We start from the raw sequence: 20,522 nt of genomic DNA on the forward strand, positions 1-20,522 counted from the left end.
AATCCCAAGACCAAAGCAAAGAAAAAAACCACTAGTCCCTGAGCATGAATTCCTACCAGTCACTGAACATCAATATCAGGCCACTGAATCCTTCCAATCTCAGGACACCTTGGAACTCTTTGCCTCCAAAATTACCTTATATAAAACTTACCTTTTCTCGGTTCCTTGATACTTCTAAATGAAAAGAAGGAAGTTATCCTCCTAGAATTTCCCTTCCCAATAAATCTCTGTGAGAGTCTTGGTTTTTGTTTGTTTGTTTGTTTGTTTTTTGTCTGATTTTGTGGCATTCCCTGGCTCCCAATGCCAGGATTCTTTTCCCAGTAGAGCTGTAACACTTGGACTGGAGAAACCTTCCTCATGTTGGAGTAGAGCTGTAACACTTCAATCAGTGAAGCCTTTCATCTTAGAAGTGAAACACTTGCAGTGGGCCTACCATACGGCCTCTTCTGTATCATGTGGTTAATTCCCAGAAAATAATGTAATGCCCAGTGCATTTGTCATATTGCATGTGGTTTTAAGACATCATGTTTGGAAGTTACACAATTTGATTAAACTTATTGAGTGAATGCTGTGTCATATTAAAATTTCCATTTCCTTATAAGTTCTTTTAGCTTGCTCTTGGAATGGTCCTTTGGGTGTCTCTTTTAAATAGATGTAAGACACAATTGAAGAAGACTTCCAGGAGAAGACTTGAAGTTTTGACAATTGCTAACTAAAAAATAGTCAGAGGATACGGGGTAGAAAAGTGAACAGTGGGCCCTCAACCCAACAATGGCCACAAGAAGTCCAAACCTTTCCCACTTATGGCTGGTTGAATTTACAAATATCATGTAGATCAAAATGTATCTGATTTCTCATTGTGGAAGTTCTCTCTTTTCCAAGAAATTACAATGTTCTTGATTCTTCCCCATATAAGCTACACCAAGTTGAACACAAATAAATTGTATTTTGTATCCTAACTCTGCTATAAGGCATAATATTCCCAAGTTATATTTATGTAACAGAAATTAAGAGATGTTTACTTACTTTCAAAATGCATTATAACCATTCCAACTTGGATGTTCTAAGTATAGAATCGTGAATCCAACATTGTATTTTAGAGAATGCTTAACTCCATATTGAGACCACACTACTGTTAATTTCAAGGAAGAGAAATATATTTAATTTAAGGGCTTAAATTAAGTTGAGGTAATTTTGTAAGTGTATATAATGTAACTTGATCATATCCAGTCTAAAATTCATCCTACCACATCCAAAACATCTCTAATTTAACAATCTATTCTCGCTGGTATATTAATATGAATTCCAATGACATCTGGAACACTTCTGTCCCCAAACTAAACTGGAGCTTCAGTCCCTGAAATCAAGAACAGCATTAAGTATCTCATGGAAATTTGCTAGTAGTTTTCACTTAGGAAAATAACTAGGTTGTATTTCTTGTAAAATCTTTACATTTAATTCTATAGTAAAGAACATGGGTATCAAGTTCTCTGCTCAGGATATGCAAGGACTCTCATCTCTACCTCATGAGGTCATTTACTTAGATAAAGTCAATAAGCTACCCATGCCAAGACCAATAATCTCACCTCTGTAACTACTCATCAACTCACAAGCACATGACTGATATGCTTCCTTATTTCTTAAATGAGGAATGATAAGACTTAATGAATGTGAAATGAAAGAATAAATGCACCAAGCCAATAAAGTCCAAAAACTGGTAAGAAGTAGTAGAGAGTAGCTAATACAATGGAAAGTCATAGGCCTTGTGTAAAAGATCACCCATATCATGTGTATCCCTGAAAGCAAGTTGTGAGGCATAAACATGATCAGAGAGTCTATTTGTTAAAGAAAAAAATGCAATGGGGTATATGAAATGGAAAAAGAAATACAAGAGTCCCAGGTACTTCTCTGAGGCCTCTGCTGTAGGTAATGTGTATAGGCAACACCAACATCACTAAAAGAGCAAAAGGTAGCATCAGCAGTATCTATAAGATGAGTTAGCTCCCTGGAAGGTGTACATAATTTCCACTTTTCCTAGAGACTATTGGGTTCTATGCAATTTTGAGGTAAAATTACCAAATATCAATCTCTACTAATGTGAGCATCTTGAGGGACAATTCTATCTGTATGATATTGAGAGTGTCACAACAATCCAGAAGTCTTGAGGTGTAAACACCTCTGACCAAGAGCAATGTGCTTTGGAAGGTTAAAAGAGTTATTCACTCTCAAATCCATGTTAATTCATGTTTGGGAGCTCAGCTTGAATCTCATCTGTGACTCTTCTCTTTATTGACTTCTATGCTTGAAAATGAAATGCATTCTATATTTGCTCCTAACCTTGTTTCTATTTTTTCTTCTGGTTTGTGTTTCACTTCTGGAATTAGTCCTTTTATGGGGAAGGAAAAAGAGGATATGAGAATTTAGTTTCTATACTTGATACCTGGAGTACACACAAAGGAGCTGGGCATGTGGGAGATGGCAGACAACAGACTCAGCACAAAAGCTGTCTGAGGGTTGCTTCATTTTGGACCTTGAATATGTTTACTGTGGCTTGTTTATTTAATCTGATTCCTTTAAATTATTTATACTTTGATTTGTTTTATTTCACATTGTAACAATATTATAATCTTTTATGTGATACAAACTGATTATATCACAGATATACAGTGTGTAATAAATAAAGATAATGAATATATATCTCAACACACATATGTATCATATCATTGTGGTGTGGACACTTAAAAGCTACTCTGGTGTTACTGTGCATTGCATGTGGCATGTTTAGCAATAGGTCTCAGAAGTATATTCTTTCCAATGAGTCATACTTACAGTCTGTGGGCCACTTCTCCATATTCTGTCATCCAATGTGAGCCCACAGCACTGATATCTGTCCTTTTCTTCCTGTTCCTAAGTTTTTGTTGTCTTTACACTCTACCCAAAAGTTTCCTTTTCCATTAGTCTTACTTAACTTCTGAAGGTAACTGAACAAACAAGTTAGAGTAATCCATTACTACCTTACCCATGAAGACAATTCTGTTTGTAGATAAAAGTCAGAGAGCTCAGAGGAAAGGCTAGAAGTGGAGACAGTTGTATATGATATAGGAAGAAATGTATAAAAACTTTCAAGAAGGCCAAGGAAATAGGCGTGTAGCATTGAAGTGGTTCTTTCGCTAGTATGTTATCTGTTTCCATAAACACTTAAGCAAAATTCCAGAAGACAGATTATAGCAAAGTTGATTTGTTCTTATATAAATTTTGTTTGATTTATTTGAGGCTTTACTATCTGTATGTCAATATAAAGGTTCGGTGTTTCACATCTTCATTGGAACCTATTATATTTCTTATTATTTTACATACACAATTATTGTTTCTTAGTGTTTGTTAGTTTCATACAATATTACATCATATACATATGAATATAAAAAGTTCATAGTTGGTCATGAATATGAAAATCATCATGTGTCAATTACAAATTTACAAAAATATAAAACTTTTATATGCTAATATTTCTTATTAATTTCATACCTTACTGTCAATTTTACAATCCGGGAATAATTCTCTGCCTTCTGTGTTCAGGAAAATGAGTTCTGTTTCCCAGAATATGCAAAATGAGCGGTAAAATAAATTCTCACATCTACTTTGTTTTCAGTTAACTCTGAATTACATCACTGACATCACATAAATAACACTTCACCTTCTCTTTTTATTCATGAAACAGAAAATGAGGCTGATGGTGAAGCAACTCAGTAAGGACAGGGTATGTTAAGGTGACAGCGTGGACCTTAAAGAGTTCCAAGTTGAGGCTCAAAATAGCCTGTGTGTTAAAGAGCACTGAGTGATCTTACAGAAGATCCAGGTCAGTTATTAGCATCTAGTCAGCTTTTAACTCTAGTTCAAAGGGATTCAACATATCTGACTTATGAAAGCATCTGCACCCATAGCACACACAAAGACACACACACACACACACACACACACACACACACACACTCAAGCACACACATACACATGGAAAGAGAAATAAAGAGACAGAGAGGGTTGATAGAGAGTCTCTGTGTGTTAAAAATAAAATAAATCTTAAAATAGATGTGTAAACTGAGGCATGTGTTCTTAAGGATGTATCATGACCTAGGAATGGAACATAGAAGGTAATTAAAGAAAACCTCTCCAACATAGGCTGTCTTCAATGTTTTTTTATCTTACCCATTCTGACGGGTGTAAGATGGTACCTCAGAGTCATTTGGATTTACATTTCCTGATGATTAAGGATGTTGAGCAATTCCTTAAATGTCTTTAAGCCATTTGAGATTCTTCTGTTGAGAATTCTCTGTTTAGCACTATAGCCCATTTTTTAATTGGACTCTTGGGTATTTTGATTTTGATTTCTGATTTCTTGAGTTGTTTATATATTCTGGATATCAGTCCCCTGTCAGATGTGGGGTTGTTGAAAATCTTTTCCCATTTTGTATGCTGTCGTTTTGTCTTGTTGATCATGTCCTTTGCCCTACAAAAGCTTCTCAGTTTCAAGAGGTCCCATTTATTAATTGTTCTCCTCAGTGTCTGGGCTACTGGTGTTATATTTAGGAATTGATCTACAGTGCCCATGCATTCAAGAATACTTCCTATTTTCTCTTCTATCAGGTTCAGAGTAAGTGGATTATGTTGAGGTCATTGATCCATTTTGACTTAAGTTTTGTACATGGTGACAGATATGGATCTATTTGCAGTCATCTGAATGTTGACATTCAGTTATGCTAGCACCATTTGTTGAAGATGCTTTCTTTTTTCCATTGTACAGTTTTGGATTCACTGTCGAAAATCATATGTTCATAGGTGTGTGGATTAATGTCAGAGTCTTCAGTTCAGTTCCATTGGTCCACATGTCAGTTTTTTATGCCAGTACCAAGCTGTTTTTATTACTGTAGCTTTATAGTAGAGCTTGAAGTCAGGGATAATGATGCCTCCAGAGGTTGTTTTATTGTACAGGATTCTTTTGGCTATCCTGGGTTTTTTGTTTTTCCACATGAAGTTGAGTATTGCTCTGTCCAGGTCTGTGAAGAAATATGTTGGGATTTTGAAGGGAATTGCATTGAATCTGTAAATTGCTTATGGTAAGATTGCCATTTTTACTATGGTTAATTCTACCTATCCATGAACATGGGAAAACTTTCCATTTTCTGACATCTTCACTTTCTTTCTTCAGGGACTTAAAGTTCTTGACATATAGATCCTTCACTTGCTTAGTTAGAGTTACCCCAAGATATTTTATATCATTTGTGGCTTTGTAAAGGGTGATGCCTCTCTGATTTCTTTCTCAGCCCATTTGTCATTTGTATATAGGAGGGCTACTGATTTTTTAAAGTTAATCTTGTATCCAGCTACATTACTGAAGAGACCTTATGTTGGAGAGTGTGTGGAACAAGGGGAACACTCTTACACTGTTGGTGGGAATGCAAACTTGTACAGCCACTTTGGAAATCAATATGGTGCTTTCTTACCAAATTGGGAATCAACCTTCCTCAAGGCCCAGCTATATCATTCTTGGGCATATACCCAAGGAATGCTCAATGTTCCTAGCAGCATTATTTGTAATAGCGAAAACCTGGAAACAACCTAGATACCCTTTAACTGAAGAATGGATAAAGAAAATGTGGTGCATATACACAATGGAGTACTATTCAGCAGAGAAAAACAATGACATCATGAGGTTTGTGGGCAAAAAATGGAACTCGAAAATATCATCCTGAGTTAGGTAATCCAGACTCAGAAAGACAAACATGGTGTGTACTCACTCATAAGTGGATACTAGATGTAAAGCATAGGAAACCAGACTGCACTCACGACTCCAGGGAGGCTATCTATAAAGAGGACCCTAAGAAAGCACAGGAATCTCCCAGTGACAGAGAAATGGATGAGATCTACATGAGCAAACTGGGGGTGGAGGAGTAATGAAGGGCAATGGTCAGGGGAAAGAGAGCTTAGGAGAATGGGAGGTCTCAGCTGGATCAATATCAGAACCTATTTTGAATAGAATTACTTAGTTATTAAATGAGGAGTGATGAGACCCAATGAATGTTAAATGAAAGAAGAAGTGCACCAAGCCAATAAAGTCTGAAAACTGAGTAAGAAGAGGTAGGGTAGCCAATACCATTGAAAGCCATTGGCCTTGTGTAAAAGATCACCCATATCATGTGTATCCCTGAAAGCAAGTTGTGAGTCATAAATCCATACAAAGACTCTATTTGATAAAAAAAGAAAGATTAAATGGGATATATGAAATGGAAAAGGATAGATGAGTGTCACAGGTACATCTCTAAGGCTTCTTCTGTAGGTAATGTGGACAGGCTACACCAACATCACTAAAAGAGAAAAATGTAGCATCAGCAGTTTCCATAAGAAGGGTTGGATCTCAGGAATGTGTACATACTTTCCACTTTTCCCAGAAACTATGGGTTCTTTATAGTTTTTAGCAGAAACTACCATATATCAATCTCTACTAATATGAGCATCTTGAGGGACAATTCTCTCAGCATGATATTGAGACTATCACAACAATCAAGAAAACCAGAGGTAAAGGCACCTCTGACCAAGAGCAATATGCTTTGGAGGGTTAAAAAAGTGATTCACTCTCAAATTCATGTTAATTCATGTCTGGGAGTGCAGCTTGAATCTCTTCTGTGACACTTCATTGACTTCTAGGACTGAAGATGATTTTTTTTCTATATTTAGTCCTAATCTTGTTTCTATTTCCTTCTCCGAGGCTGTGTTTCATTTCTGGAATTAGTCCTTTTATGGAGAAGGAAAAAGAGGATATGAGAATTTAGTTTCTATCCTCAATGCCTGGAGTACACACAAAGGACCTCATCAGGAACTTGGGCGTGTCTTTTGTGGCTTCATTATCTATTCTCATCCCTTTAAATTATTTATACTTTTCATTTGTTTCATTTTGTATTGTAACAAAATCATAATATTTTACAATTTTATTATTATTAAGAAATTTTCTATTCATTTTACATACCAACCAGATACCCCTGTCCTCCCTACTCCCAACCCCCAGCCTTCACCCCAACCCACCCCCTATTCTCACCTCCTCCAAGTCAAGGTCTCCCATGGGGAGTCAGCAGAGCCTGGTACTTTTCAGTTGATGCAGGTCCAAGACCCTTCCCCCTTCAACAAGTTTGCACAAGGTGTCCCAAGATAGGCACTAGTCTCCAAATTGCCTGCTCATGTACCAGGAACACATCCTGAACCCACTGCCTGGGGGCCCACATACCAGCTCAAGCTAAACAACTGTCTCACCTATCCAGAGGCCTAGTCCAGTCCCATTGTGGTAATCTTTTATGTAATACAAACTGATTATATCACAGATATACAGTGTGTAATAAATAAAGATAATGAATATATATCTCAACACACATATGTATCATATCATTGTGGTGTGGACACTTAAAAGCTACTCTGGTGTTACTCTGCATTACATGTGGCATGTTTAGCAATAGGTCTCAGAAGTATATTCTTTCCAATGAGTCATACTTACAGTCTGTGGGCCACTTCTCCATATTCTGTCATCCAATGTGAGCCCACACCACTGTTACCTGGCTGTTTTCTTCTTGTTCCTAAGTGTTTGTTGTCTTTAGGCTACATCCAAAAGTTTCCTTTTCCATTAGTCTTACTTAACTTCTGAAGGTAACTGAACAAACAAGTTAGAGTAATCCATTACTACCTTACCCATGAAGACAATTCTGTTTGTAGATAAAAGTCAGAGAGCTCAGTGGAAAGGCTAGAAGTGGAGACAGTCGTATATGATATAGGAAGAAATGTATAAAAACTCTCTTGAAGGCCAAGGAAATAGGCAAGTATCCTTGAAGTTGTTCCTTCCCTACTTTATCTGTTTCCATCAATTCTTCAAAGAAATTTCCAGAAGCCAGGTTTTAGTAATATGGATTTGTTCTTACATAAATTTTGTTTGATTTATTTAGGCTTACCATCTGTATGTCAATATAACAGCTTCAGTTTTAAACCATGTTTTACATATTCATTTGCTCCTATTGTATTTCTTATTATTTAACATAAACAATTATTTTTTAGTGTTTATTAGCTTCATGCAATATTACATCAAATAGATATAAATATAAAAAGTTCCTAGTTGGCCATTAACATGAAAATCATCATGTGTCAATTACAAATTTGCAAAAATATAAAACCTTTCTCTGCTAATATTTATCCTATTAATTACATATCTTACTGTCAATTTTACAATTCTAGAAACATTCACTGCCTTCTGTGTTCAGGAAAATGAGCTAAATTGCCCAGAATATGTATAATGAATTATCACATTTATTTTGTTTTCAGTTAACTCTAACTAACAATCACTGATATAACATAAATCATACTTTACCTTCTCTTTTTATACATGGAACAGAAAATGGTGCTGACAGTAAAGCAACTATGTGAGGACAGAGGATGTTAATGTGACAATGTGGATCTTGGAGAGTTCCAACTTGAGGCTCAAAATTTCAACTCTGCTAGAGCACTGAGTGATCTTACAAAAGATCCAAGTTCAGTTATTAGCATCCAGTCAGCCTTTAACTCCAGTTCAAGGGGATCCAACATTTCTGAATTGTAAGAGCATCTGTACCCATAGCACAAACAAACAAAGACACAAACATGCTGTGGATATTGCTCTATATAAATAAAACACTGATGGCCAGTGACCAGGCCGGAAGTAGGTGGCCAGGCAGGAAGTAGTTGGAACAAGGAGAGAGGAGAATTCGGGGAAGCAAAAGGCTGAGGAGAGAGACACTACAGCCACTGCCAGGACAAGCAACATGTAAAGACGCCAGTAAGCCACCAGCCATGTGGCTAGGTATAGATTTATAGAAATGGGTTAATTTAAGATATAAGAACGGTTAGCCAGAAGCCTGTCACGGCCATACAGTTTATAAGTAATTTAAATGTCTGAGTGATTATTTTATATGTGGATTGTAGGACTGCGGGGCTTAATGGAACCTGGAGAGAAGCTCTCCAGCAACACACACACACACACACACACACACACACACACATGCACATGGATCGAGAGAGAGAGAGAGAGAGCGAGAGAGAGAGAGAGAGAGAGAGAGAGAGAGAGAGAGAGAGAGAGAGAGAGAAATGGAGACACAGAGAGATGATAGAAAGATAGTGTTTGCATGTTAAAAATAAAATAAATCTTGAAAGAAATATATAAACTGAGGAATGTATTCTTAAGGATGTAACATGACCTAGGAATAGAACATAGAAAGTAATTAAAAATAACCCATTTCAAATAGAATTTGATCATTCAATCCAAATGCTTTTAGACCCAAAATGGTTGGCCAGGAAGATGGTAGTTATAAGAAAAGTGCTCAACCTGACTTTGAACTTAAATCAAAAAAATAGAAATTTTAATGATTAAACAGAAGTGAAGTTGGAAGGGAAAATGTCTGGAAAAGGTTCACTAGATATTATGGAAGAAAGTTGTGTTGGAGATGATCAATATGGATTTTTTGTATGTATGAAACTTTCAAAGAATAAACAAAAATAATATTTTAACGGAATGATAAAAAAACTTATATGTATGTAATTCTGGGCCTCCAAAATACTTTTGAGACAACCAAACTGCAGTGAAATATGCTATGAAGAACCTTCTTCAACACAGACAAAACAATTCCCTTTGGGATTAAGCAAATGGGTATTAAAGTACATATAAAATATACTATATATATACACATTATAAAACATACAATAAATATATCTTTAAGGAACCATCAAACAGAAAGGGTTACACAATTAGGACTGCATTAATAAGGAATTAAATCTGGGCAAAAATAAATGACTGATTACCAAGGGCCAGTGCCAGGTTAAAAACTGAGAAGTCAGAAGCATTCCAAGTTAATGAAATAGTCAAGGAATCAGTCATCAATAATTGCATAGAAGGACAACACTGCTAAATGTGTGCTGCATTCAATAAGGTCTTACCTTCAAGTCCTATCACAAAACCAAGGAAAATGTCAATAACCTGCCTGGTTTGGGAAGTATTGTGGAGAACTTTTTTTGTTTTTTTAATTCTGCCTTGTCATCTTGCATCTTCTGTGTCTGGCTGGTGACTCCTGACTCAGCGTTCCTCTTTCCAGAATCCTCCTCATTTGTTTCCCCACCTATAATTCCTGCCTAGCTACTGGCCAATCAGCATTTTATTTATCAACCAATCAGAGCAACACATATTCACAGCTTACAGAATGACATCCCACAGCACTTCCTCTTTTCTGTCTAATCAAAAAGGAAGGTTGTAATGTTCACATAGTAAAATTACATATAGCAAAACAGTTATCAAGCAACAATTACAGTTACAATATTGAGTCTATTTGTATTTGGCAAAATTAAAGAAAATATTCTATCATCTCTCCTATATTTGTGAGTCTAAAGTTTCATATCTATTTATCTTTTATTATAACCAAGGAAAATTATAACATTCTAGTTTTCAAATACATCAAAGACCTCAGAAGGATATATTACCTTAGTAAACAGGAAGAATATTGGAATTTGGAAGCAACATCCAAAATTCTGGTATGACAGAGACAGTTGCTCGCCTGGACAGTCACTCAAATTTCCTCTGAAGCATTGGGGCATCCATCTTCAGCCATTAGGCCTAGAGTTTTTCAGTTGCCTCCCCCTGTGTCCTTTAGAATATTTGGCAAGAACCTGAAGAAGCAGCTCATCTTGCAGATTTCAGTGGTCACCTTCCTATGGGTCCTGTATGTCTACTTTATACAACATACTGTCAAGCATTCAATGCAAGGACACTTTTTTACCCAGTGGCTAACATTTGCCACAAAGAAAGCCAACCCATAACAAGCTTCTTCAATGTCTCTGAAATAGAATGGTGCTGCCAGAAGCAGGCATGTCTCAATGTCCAGAGTCAAAGTTCTTAAAACATTTTAAATGTCATATTCTGTAGTTCTTTGAAGTGTTTGAAGATCTCCTACCTAATTGAAATACACCTTTATATACCTAAAAAAACTTAACTAACATGAGTATAAGTTTGATTATCATGGATGATTAAATATTAATCTGTATTTCTTAATATACATTACAATTTCAAATGAGCTGTGGAAACATTAACATTAAGCAAGAGTAGAGATATACATAGAATATAACAAAAGTAACTTTAAATTTGTATCAATAAATTAAAATCCCTAGCAATGTAAAACATTTTAAACAAGTTGTTACTCTTTATCCTATCATATCTACAATATCCCCTTTCCTTTTTTAGTAAGAGATTGCATTTATAATCAACCCCATTAAATAAAAATAAACATTTATAAAAAATATTTTGGGAATTTGGACATCGCTTCTCACACTACTTCCTGCTGGTTGTGGGCACTAGTAATCTTATGGGGATCCTGAGAAAACTAAGAATTATGGTCAAGTCCTGATTGGAGTAGTCTGTGATGCTGCATTATCTGAGTCAGTTGCCTTGAAGCTGATTTTGCATGTTGGATCACCTGGAGACCTCACATGGCCTCTTCCTTGATCAAACTATATTAGCTTGGAAGCAATCCATCAGTTCTTATCTACTATGGAAACAGGGGCACAACATCTTTTCCAAAACAACATATACTTAGGCACAAATTTTGATAGTTTATATATATATATATATATTTAATTTAGTAGCCTTTACAACCAAATGTCTTTCTGCAGTTAAAAATCCCAAAGACAACATAATCCAGAAACTCTGTGTAATATCCATCTTTATCTGGCTTAATTTTATATTACCTTTACTATCTCTTTAAAGACATTACTTTTTAAAACTATTTCTTTATATAACTCTCTATATTCATTTTCTTCTCCCTTCAAAGCTTACATACATTTTTACACAGACTGTAAACCATTTAAAGTCTCATTCCATCTGAATCTGCCTTATTGTGAATCTATTGATAATTATATGATATGATGAACTACAAATGTTATCTCTTCTGGACACTCAAGAACTACTTATGTCTTCCAGGTATTATAGAGGTTAATGGAGAATAGTGATTGGTGGTAGTTTAACTAGGGTTTTCTCAGCCCATCTTGGAGACACTCCTCTAGTCCAAGAGGAGTGGAGTGCAGTGTTAAAGGTGCAATATTATGGGAACTTTAACTGGAGTAACATGAACAAACCATGTTATACATTACATAAAGCACCACTGACAGAAAAAAATACAATGCCACCCAAGTATGATGTGGTGAACCAGTGACTTTAATTTTGATTACTAAACCAAAGCATTGATAAGTGGCTCCCTAATGAAGTCAGGGAAATTTTATATAGCTATACCACCAGACAAAATCTGTACCTCTTTCTATTTCATCTTTCTTCTTCAGCAAGGAATAATACCAGCATGGGCCAAAGTATTGCAAAACTCTTCCATCATCCCTAATAAATTTTATGACTAGTCCTGTGAAAAACATAGGAGGACATTGCAGCCACTGTAATTGAAATAGGGAAACCCTATCTGTATTTCATGTCATCCTCAGGGGATAGATTACCACAACTTGCAGGCATTCCCAGCACTTGTAGATATTATGCCCCTGGGATAAAAGCAGCCAGTCACCAAGTTTAATTGGGATGTGGAAAATTCCTTTTCCAAACAGAATAATAAAGCCAAAGGTGTCTACATTTTTATGCCTAGAACCTGAACTTATTACCTCTGGTACCAGATAGTACTTTAGTTAAGGATCTTGGAGGAGTGTAGCACAAATCTTAGAAGGTCTTATTAATAAAAAAAACCCAGAGCCAGGTATTGTGATGAATGCTGAAAGATCAGAGAAACAGAAGAAGCCACAGCCAACCTCACCTCACTAATTCCTCAGTTGGTCTTGTTTTCTCATACTGAAAAGCCTCTGAGTACTCATCTGAATGGATCTCAGCTGAACTGCTGCTAAAAGCCTAAAAGATTAACAAGCCTCTCTCTAGTTTCTGGTCCTCATGCCTTACATACCTTTCTAATTCCTGCCATCACTTCCTGAGATTAAAGGCATGTGTCACCATGACTGGCTGTTTCCAGTGTGACTGAACTCTCAGAAATCTGGATGGATCTCCAGATTGTTAGGATTAAAGGTGTGTATGCCATCATTTTCTGGCCTCTATGTCTGTCTAGTGGCTGCTCTGTTCTCTGAACCCAGATAAGTTTATTAGGGTGCACAATATATTTGAAGGAACACAATATCACCACATTTCCCCTTTTTTGTCTAAATATTAAAGGAAGTTTATAACTAATAAAACAATGTTTATACAATATATACAGTCAAGAACTACATTAACAATGTCTAGTCTATTAACATTTGACAGATTCAGACAAAAACTCCATTATATAAATTAACAATGTCCAGTCCATTAACATTTGACAATTTCAGACAAAAAATGTCATTACTTATTTAATTTAAAACAAGTAGTTCTTTTTTGTAATCAATTCAATAATCTACCTTTTTATCTTATCAGAGGAGGACTTAAGCCTGATGGTCTCAACATAAGAGTAACTTTTTGAGAATTCAAACAAGCAGGCAAAGGCCATTCTCACAGAAACCAGTAAGAGGGAACAGCATTGGAAAATGTTGGTACTTGGGTGCTGTGAATCAAGACATTGTGACTAAAGTTGCGGAAGACCATTGGAGCTTAGGAAGGAAAGAGAGCAGAGTCTGATCTGAGCCCTTAAGAAATATTTGACTTGAGTCTAAGGATCTACCTTGAGATTATGGCCTCTCATTGTAACAGCATAAATGAATCTTTTCTTAGACCATACTGCTGATTTTGATTAATACTATGTTTGCATATTTGGGGTCTGCAATTGTTTCTCCTTCTGAAATGACATGCTGTGACAAGTGAATGCTTATTTTTTTTGGCTTGGAAAACACACAGGACAGGCAGAAAGCTGTGATGAATAGAGGAAAAAACATTTTTTTTTCTTAAAGACTTTTCCTCAGTGCAAGTACTTTTCCTCAGTGTAGGACTTTTGCCAAGTACTTTTTGCCGAGTACTTGGCAAATGTCCTGCATTGAGGAACAAAGAGAAGTTCCTCTTGTGGTGAGCTGGTAATAGTACTGATGTGGCAAACCCATGACAGGAAAGACCTGCCTCCAGGCTGAAAACAGCCTGTCTGATGTTTCTACAGAATATGGGCAGGCTTCCCCAGGAGCACAAGCAAGAAAAATACAACGACTCACCATGGTCCCCATGCTCAGAATGCTGTTGTGTCTTGGTAAGATATGAAGAGGGAGAGTGGACACACAAGTCTGTAAGAAACCCTACTACAACACAGGTCTCATTGAATTTGGAAACTCCATGATATTGACCCTGTCTCTCAGACTGAAAAAATCTCTCAGAGTGAATTTTCTTTCAGGACTGAGTGTGGGACAGAAGACTGCAGTCCTGGCAGGTGAGTGTTTCCATCCATCCCAAGATTTTATCCTTCACTCTGGATATCAGACATTATTTTTGCTCTCCTCTTGGTCATCTCTTCACAATGTGGGATCTGTAAAGTTTATGGATAATGTTGTGATGCCCATTAGTGCCCTACTAAGACTTGGTGTCTGAGGGAGAATTGTACCAGGACTCAACCTTTGATTTCCTTGCAGGAACCCTCACAAAACCCAAAATCTGGGCTGAGCCACACTCTGTGATTGCCTCAAATGCACCTGTTACTATTTGGTGTCAGGGGTCCTGGGAGGCCAAGAAGTACCTTTTGCTTAAAGAGGGAAGCACGGATCCTTGGGACAGACAATACCCTCTGGAAAGCTTGGACAAGGCTAAGTTCTACATCCAACACATGACAGCTTCCTTTGCAGGGATATATAAGTGTTACTATAAGAGCCCTGCTGGCTGGTCAGAGCACAGTGACACCCTGGAACTGGTGCTAACAGGTGAGTGAAGAGTCAGGGTTCCCAGCACATGCTCTCCACTCAGAAGGAGTTCAGCTCTCCAGGGTACTTTTCTCAGAGCCCAACCCTGCAGTACACTTAAATTCGTTTCACTTCCCCTTGTATCCTAGGAGCCTATGATAAACCAAGCCTGTCTGTCTGGCCCAGTCCTGTTGTAACCTCAGGTGAGACCATAACCATGCAGTGTAATTCATCACTGGGATTTGGCGGATTCATTCTGATCCAGGAAGGAAAACACCACCTCCAACGGACCCTGGACTCACAGCAAAGTGCCAATTGGAATTTTCAGGCTCATTTTGTTCTGGACCCTGTGACCACCATCCACAATGGTACATACAGATGTTATGGATATTTTAGGAACCAACCCCAGGTGTGGTCAAAATCAAGTGACTCCCTTTACCTCTTGGTCTCAGGTAAGAACCCCTGACACTACCTTTCTTAATACAGAGTGTCACCCAGGGATCTGCTCTGAGAAGCGTTCTAACTTCAAAGTAAAATAATGAAACTCAAAAGTCCCAAAGACTTTCACACCTCATAGAGCACCAGCCTTAAGCATCCCCTGATGCAATTACTCCCCTCGGTGACTCATTGGAATTTAGCAGAAGCAGGCGGGCTTGAGAACAGACAGTATATGAAGTGGTCAGACATTGTCTCTGTACTGCTTTGGTTTCTATTTTTGTGATACAACCCCATGATCTAAAGCAACATGTGGAAGAAAGGTTTTATTTCTTCTTATATTTTACAGTCCATCATGAAGACATTTAGATGTAGGCACTTAAGGCAGGAACTGAAGCAGAGGCCATAGTGGAGCATGGCTTACAGGTTTACTCTCCAGTGGTTTGCTCAGACTATTTTCTTATATCATCAAGGTCCAACTACCTAGAGTTAGAACCACCCACAGTGGGCTTAGATAGCCCACATTAACTATCAGGCAATCAATAAAATTCCTCCACAGACTTGTCTACAGGACCATATGATAGAGGCATATGTCCAATTTAAGTTTTCTCTTCCCAGATGACTCTAGCTTGTATTAAGTTGGCAACACCCAATGAGAACAGTCTCCAATGACATCCTCAGTCCTTCATTCTCCTCTTGCTTATATTTCCTGAGATAAAGGGCACAGTCTCATGATAACAGCTGGTCAACAAAGGCCTGTGGTAAAAATGGTGCACAGACTCAATCAGGAAGTTTTATTTCCTCAGAATCTCAATACTTTCCTGTATTCAATAATATGATTTGTTGAGGCTGGATGTACCTGAGCTGTGATCTTGACAGACAAACAAGAATCCAGAGGCACAAAATGTGGTCTGAAACAAAGTGATATCCAGTTGAAGTACTTAATGTCCAGACTGAGGTAGAAACCAACAGGCTATAGTCAAGTGCTTGAAGTTCAAATCTCATCTCTCCATCTATCTCTGGCAGATTCCAAGGACCAGTCTCTCATCCACACTGAGAATGGTAAGTAGAGCTCTCATGGGAGGTAGGTACAGCATGTGCGAGATCATAATGGGTTAGTAAAGCTTCCTGTGAAGTTGGGAAATTGGGGAAAGCTGACTTAATCCCCATCTACAAGGAGCAGGAAATGTTTTTGCTGGATCTGCAAGATGAGATGCCATGAGAATGATATGCATTTATAGTAAAATAAAAATTATTCAGCTCTCTTAAGCACTTTATATACTCTACACAAATTATTTGATTCACTGGGGAAGCTAAGACCATTAGAACATGAAAAATATAACCATATGAGAATCAGGTGAGATGGAGAATTCTAGATGAAGAGAAAGACACAAAAGGTCTAGTTCTGGCAAGGAGAAGATACGAGACTGGGTGTGCAATCATTTATTATCAGAAGACTTTGATTGGATCTGACAACTTTGACTTCTTTATGCAGAACCCACAGCCTCACAGCATGAAAGTCACACAGTTGAAAATCTCATCCGAATGATCATGGCTGCCTTGGTTCTAGTGACTCTATTGTTTCTGCTGTTAGTAGCTTGGCACAGGAAGAAAATGGAACAAGATACAACCAGAAGATAAACAAAAAAAGTGCACTAGGTTCCACACTTGAGCAGACCAAGGAAAATAAATCTGCTTGTCTCATAGAAGAAAGGAAGAATTGTTAAGAAAACTGATGTACATTAAGAAACTTTACTCTTTGAGGGTCCAGGAAGCAAATGTGTTCTGGGTGTATGGAATCCTGGGGACTTCATTCAAGAGCACTTTCAGGATGAATTGTACACTTTTCTCCACATCTCATTGTGGATAATTGCTTACTAGTTCCTCCATTCTTCTTATTTCCATGTGCCATGGGCCCTTGCTTTCCCTCACTTTCAAATAACATTTTCCTTTACATTGCCAGAGTCAATGTTGTTCGCAGTTTTTTCCTTTACTGCTGAGAATTAGAACTCAGTCCAAACAACAAAAATAATTGGAAAAGCCAGATACCAAGATTGAATTGAGTGAGGTGAAAATGATGCTCCAAACTCTGTCTGTCTGTCTATCTGTCTGTCTGTCTGTCTGTCTGTCTGTCTCTGTCTCTGTCTCTCTCTCTCTCTGAAAAGTATTTTCATTGTTCACTACTAGAATGGTCTGAGGATTCTTTAGGAAAACTTCATATTTGCCTTGAAAGAAATGATGATGGTGGGAAATAAAGAGGAGGGATATCGTTGCCATGACATTGAAGTATAGCATGTTACCACCCCTGTTATTTTCAAACACATGTAAATAACAAGCATGGCACACTGACATTAGCCAGACCTCAAGGCTCTATATCTCCACAAAATTCAGGAAGTTAGAATACCTATCCAGATCTTGAATGTCTCACAATGTATTTTGACCAAATTCATACATCCTCCCAGCTCTGCATCGTCTATCCATTCAGACAAAACTTGTGAAAAAATAATGTTTGTCTGAAATTAAACTTTTATTCCTTTGTTAGCTTTTGGTTACTGTATTTTTGACAACCTGTCTCTTTTTTCCAAATATGCACACATTGTATTTACTTTACTTGTCTGACTGTGTTAGCTAAAATTTTAAGTGCTGTGCTGTACATAATAGACAAAAGGGACAGGTTGCATTTTTTCTCATCATCAGGGGACATTTATTTTTTAATTTTACATTAAATATGTTACCTGAAACTTATGTAAACTATGATCTCATTAAAAGTGTTTTGTTAGAATTTAGAGGAATGGCTATGTCATAATAAAAAATACTGCTTCTGTCATGGTCTCTGCATTTGTTCTTTTCTATAACACTGTTGTGATGTATGACATTGTTTTTTTCAATGTCAAACAGATGTTACAAAACCTTTCCACATATTCATTGGGGTTTAATTCTGTTTACATATCACAGGCTAATGTTGTATTACACATTGGGTGGGTATCATTGAGTTCTAATGGAAGATAATATCAAAATTCACCATGAGAAAATGTTTCATACTGCACAGGTAAAAGGTGGACAAAACTCCACAGACACGGCTTCAGTAGGGAAATTATAGAACCACCTCTATGCATGCTATTTGTTGCTGGTGAGATATGGTAAATATATATTGTTGAGGAGGTTTGAATGTTTTTTTCACCATTTCATACATCGATATGATGCATTTGCTCATTGTTCCACATTCTCCTATTTTGAACTCCACTCCGGCACCATTCAAAATCTTTTTTTCTCAAAAAGCCTCCTCTGACATGGTTTTATTTTGGTGTGTGGTCCATTGAGTTTAGTCAAAGCTACCTGACTGAGCACAGGAAGAAGGTTATTTGGTGGAGCATGGACAACTCATCAGTGGTATTGCTTTGAAGAAAAGGACTGACACTCTCACAATGACCACTAATAGCCAATGGTCTCTCTGGAGAAGTGCATTTTACATTAATTATATCAATTTATTTTCTTTGAGATATAGACATTTTTTTTTCATTCTTGTAAAAGGTTTTAAGGTGCTCAGCTGAAGCTTCTTATCTTAAACAGACAGTGCACTGGAGGGAATTAGACTAGTTTTGTACAGAGTATGAGAAACAGCACTTTTTTACATTTAAAGGTAAATTTTTGGAGGTTTTGCAATTTTTTCTTGTCACTTTTTTGTAAGATCAAAACAATCTTTTGTTTTGTTTGCTTTGTAATTTCACTTTATTCTAATGTGAATTTCCCCTCTCTTTTGGATTGATATTTTCTTTTAATTTTTAATTTTTTCATCTTACATTCTTTCCCAGTTCCTTCCCTATCCCCTTCTTCCACCCCCCACATCCTCCCCTATACCACACCCCTTCCACTCCTCAGAGTGGGTAAGGCCTCCCATGGGCAGTCAACAAATTCTGGCATACCAAGTTGAGGCAGTGCCTAGCCCCACACACCTGATTCAAGGCTGAGCAAGGTATCACTCCATAGAGGATGGGCTCCAAAAAGTCAGTCTATGTACCTGGTAAAAGTCCTGGTCCCTCTGCCAGGAGCCCCACAAACAGAACAAGACTCACAATTGTCATCTAAACGCCCTTCAACCAAAGAATGGATAAAGAAAATGTGGTACATTTACACAATGGAGTATTACTCCACAGTAAAAAAATTGCAGGCAAATGGATGGAACTAGAAAAAATCATCCTGAGTGAGCTGATCCAGACCCAGAAAGACAAGCATGTTATGTACTCACTCCTATGTGGATATTATATTCAAAGCAAAGGATAAACAACATAAAATCCACAACCCTACAGAAGCTAGATAAAAAGGAGGACTATATGAGGGACACATATGGAGGGTCCCAGGAATGGGAAATAGTTAATATCTCCTGGGTAAACTGGGGTGTGAGGATGTAGAAGGGAGGGGAAGCAGGTGGAGCACATGAGGTTTCAAATGGCCAAGTTAGGGAGGGACAGAGAGGGATAGCAATGAAAGAGATATCTTGATAGAGAGGGCCTTTATGGCCAAGGGAGAAACCTGGTGATAGGAAAATCCCCAGGATTTCACAAGGATTGCCCTGTAGATAAAATTCTAAATAGTCTTATTAAATAAGAAAAACAGAGCCAAATACAGTGTTAAAAGCCCTAGAGATCAGAGAACTAATGAATAGCCTTTAGCTTACCACTCACTGCTATCCTTCCCCTGAGAGAGAACTTCTAATATTTAACTTCTCTTTTTAATTGCCTTTCTTTTCTGCCTTCTCATTGACTCTAAACCCAACCACATGACTTCCTCATCACTGACTGTCTATACAGACCTCCAGGTCTCTATGGTTGGTAATGAGGTTAAAGGCATGTGTCACCATGCTGGCTGTGTCCTTGAACACAAAGACTCTGCCTGGGGTGTGATTGGATTAAGGGCATGTGCCACCACCACCGGAATTCTGCTAAATGGCTTGCTTTTAGCTCTGATCTCCAGGCAACTTATTTATAAATATACAAATAAAATTACATTTTAGTACAAGTAAAATATCACCATATTTCCCCAGCTAAGACTCCTAGGAACAGTGAAGGGGGTACTTGAACTGGCCTTCTTCTGTAATCAGATTATTGACTAACCTAATTGTTATCATAGAACCTATATCCAGTAACTGATGGCTTTCTCTTTTAAATTTTTAAAATAAAGTATAAATATGTCAT

At 37.4% G+C, this 20,522-nt stretch overlaps 1 protein-coding gene across 2 annotated transcripts; it reads left to right on the forward strand.

Moving 5' to 3' along the window:
• The first annotated feature begins 14,170 nt into the window (after nucleotides 1-14,170).
• Nucleotides 14,171-18,155, forward strand: LOC143272833 (leukocyte immunoglobulin-like receptor subfamily B member 4A). Of its 2 annotated transcripts, XM_076569076.1 has the most exons (6): nucleotides 14,182-14,255; nucleotides 14,397-14,432; nucleotides 14,632-14,916; nucleotides 15,045-15,347; nucleotides 16,357-16,392; nucleotides 16,826-18,155. In XM_076569076.1, exons 1-6 carry the CDS (start codon nucleotides 14,222-14,224, stop codon nucleotides 16,969-16,971), a joined length of 840 nt encoding a protein of 279 aa, XP_076425191.1. In that variant the 5' UTR covers nucleotides 14,182-14,221; the 3' UTR covers nucleotides 16,972-18,155. The 2 variants fall into 2 exon arrangements, with proteins under 2 accessions (XP_076425182.1, XP_076425191.1); XM_076569067.1 differs by having other exon boundaries at nucleotides 14,171-14,432.
• The last annotated feature ends 2,367 nt before the right edge of the window (nucleotides 18,156-20,522 follow it).

This window comes from Peromyscus maniculatus, chromosome 1 (genome assembly GCF_049852395.1).
Source record: "Peromyscus maniculatus bairdii isolate BWxNUB_F1_BW_parent chromosome 1, HU_Pman_BW_mat_3.1, whole genome shotgun sequence".
Taxonomy (NCBI): Eukaryota; Metazoa; Chordata; class Mammalia; order Rodentia; family Cricetidae; genus Peromyscus; species Peromyscus maniculatus.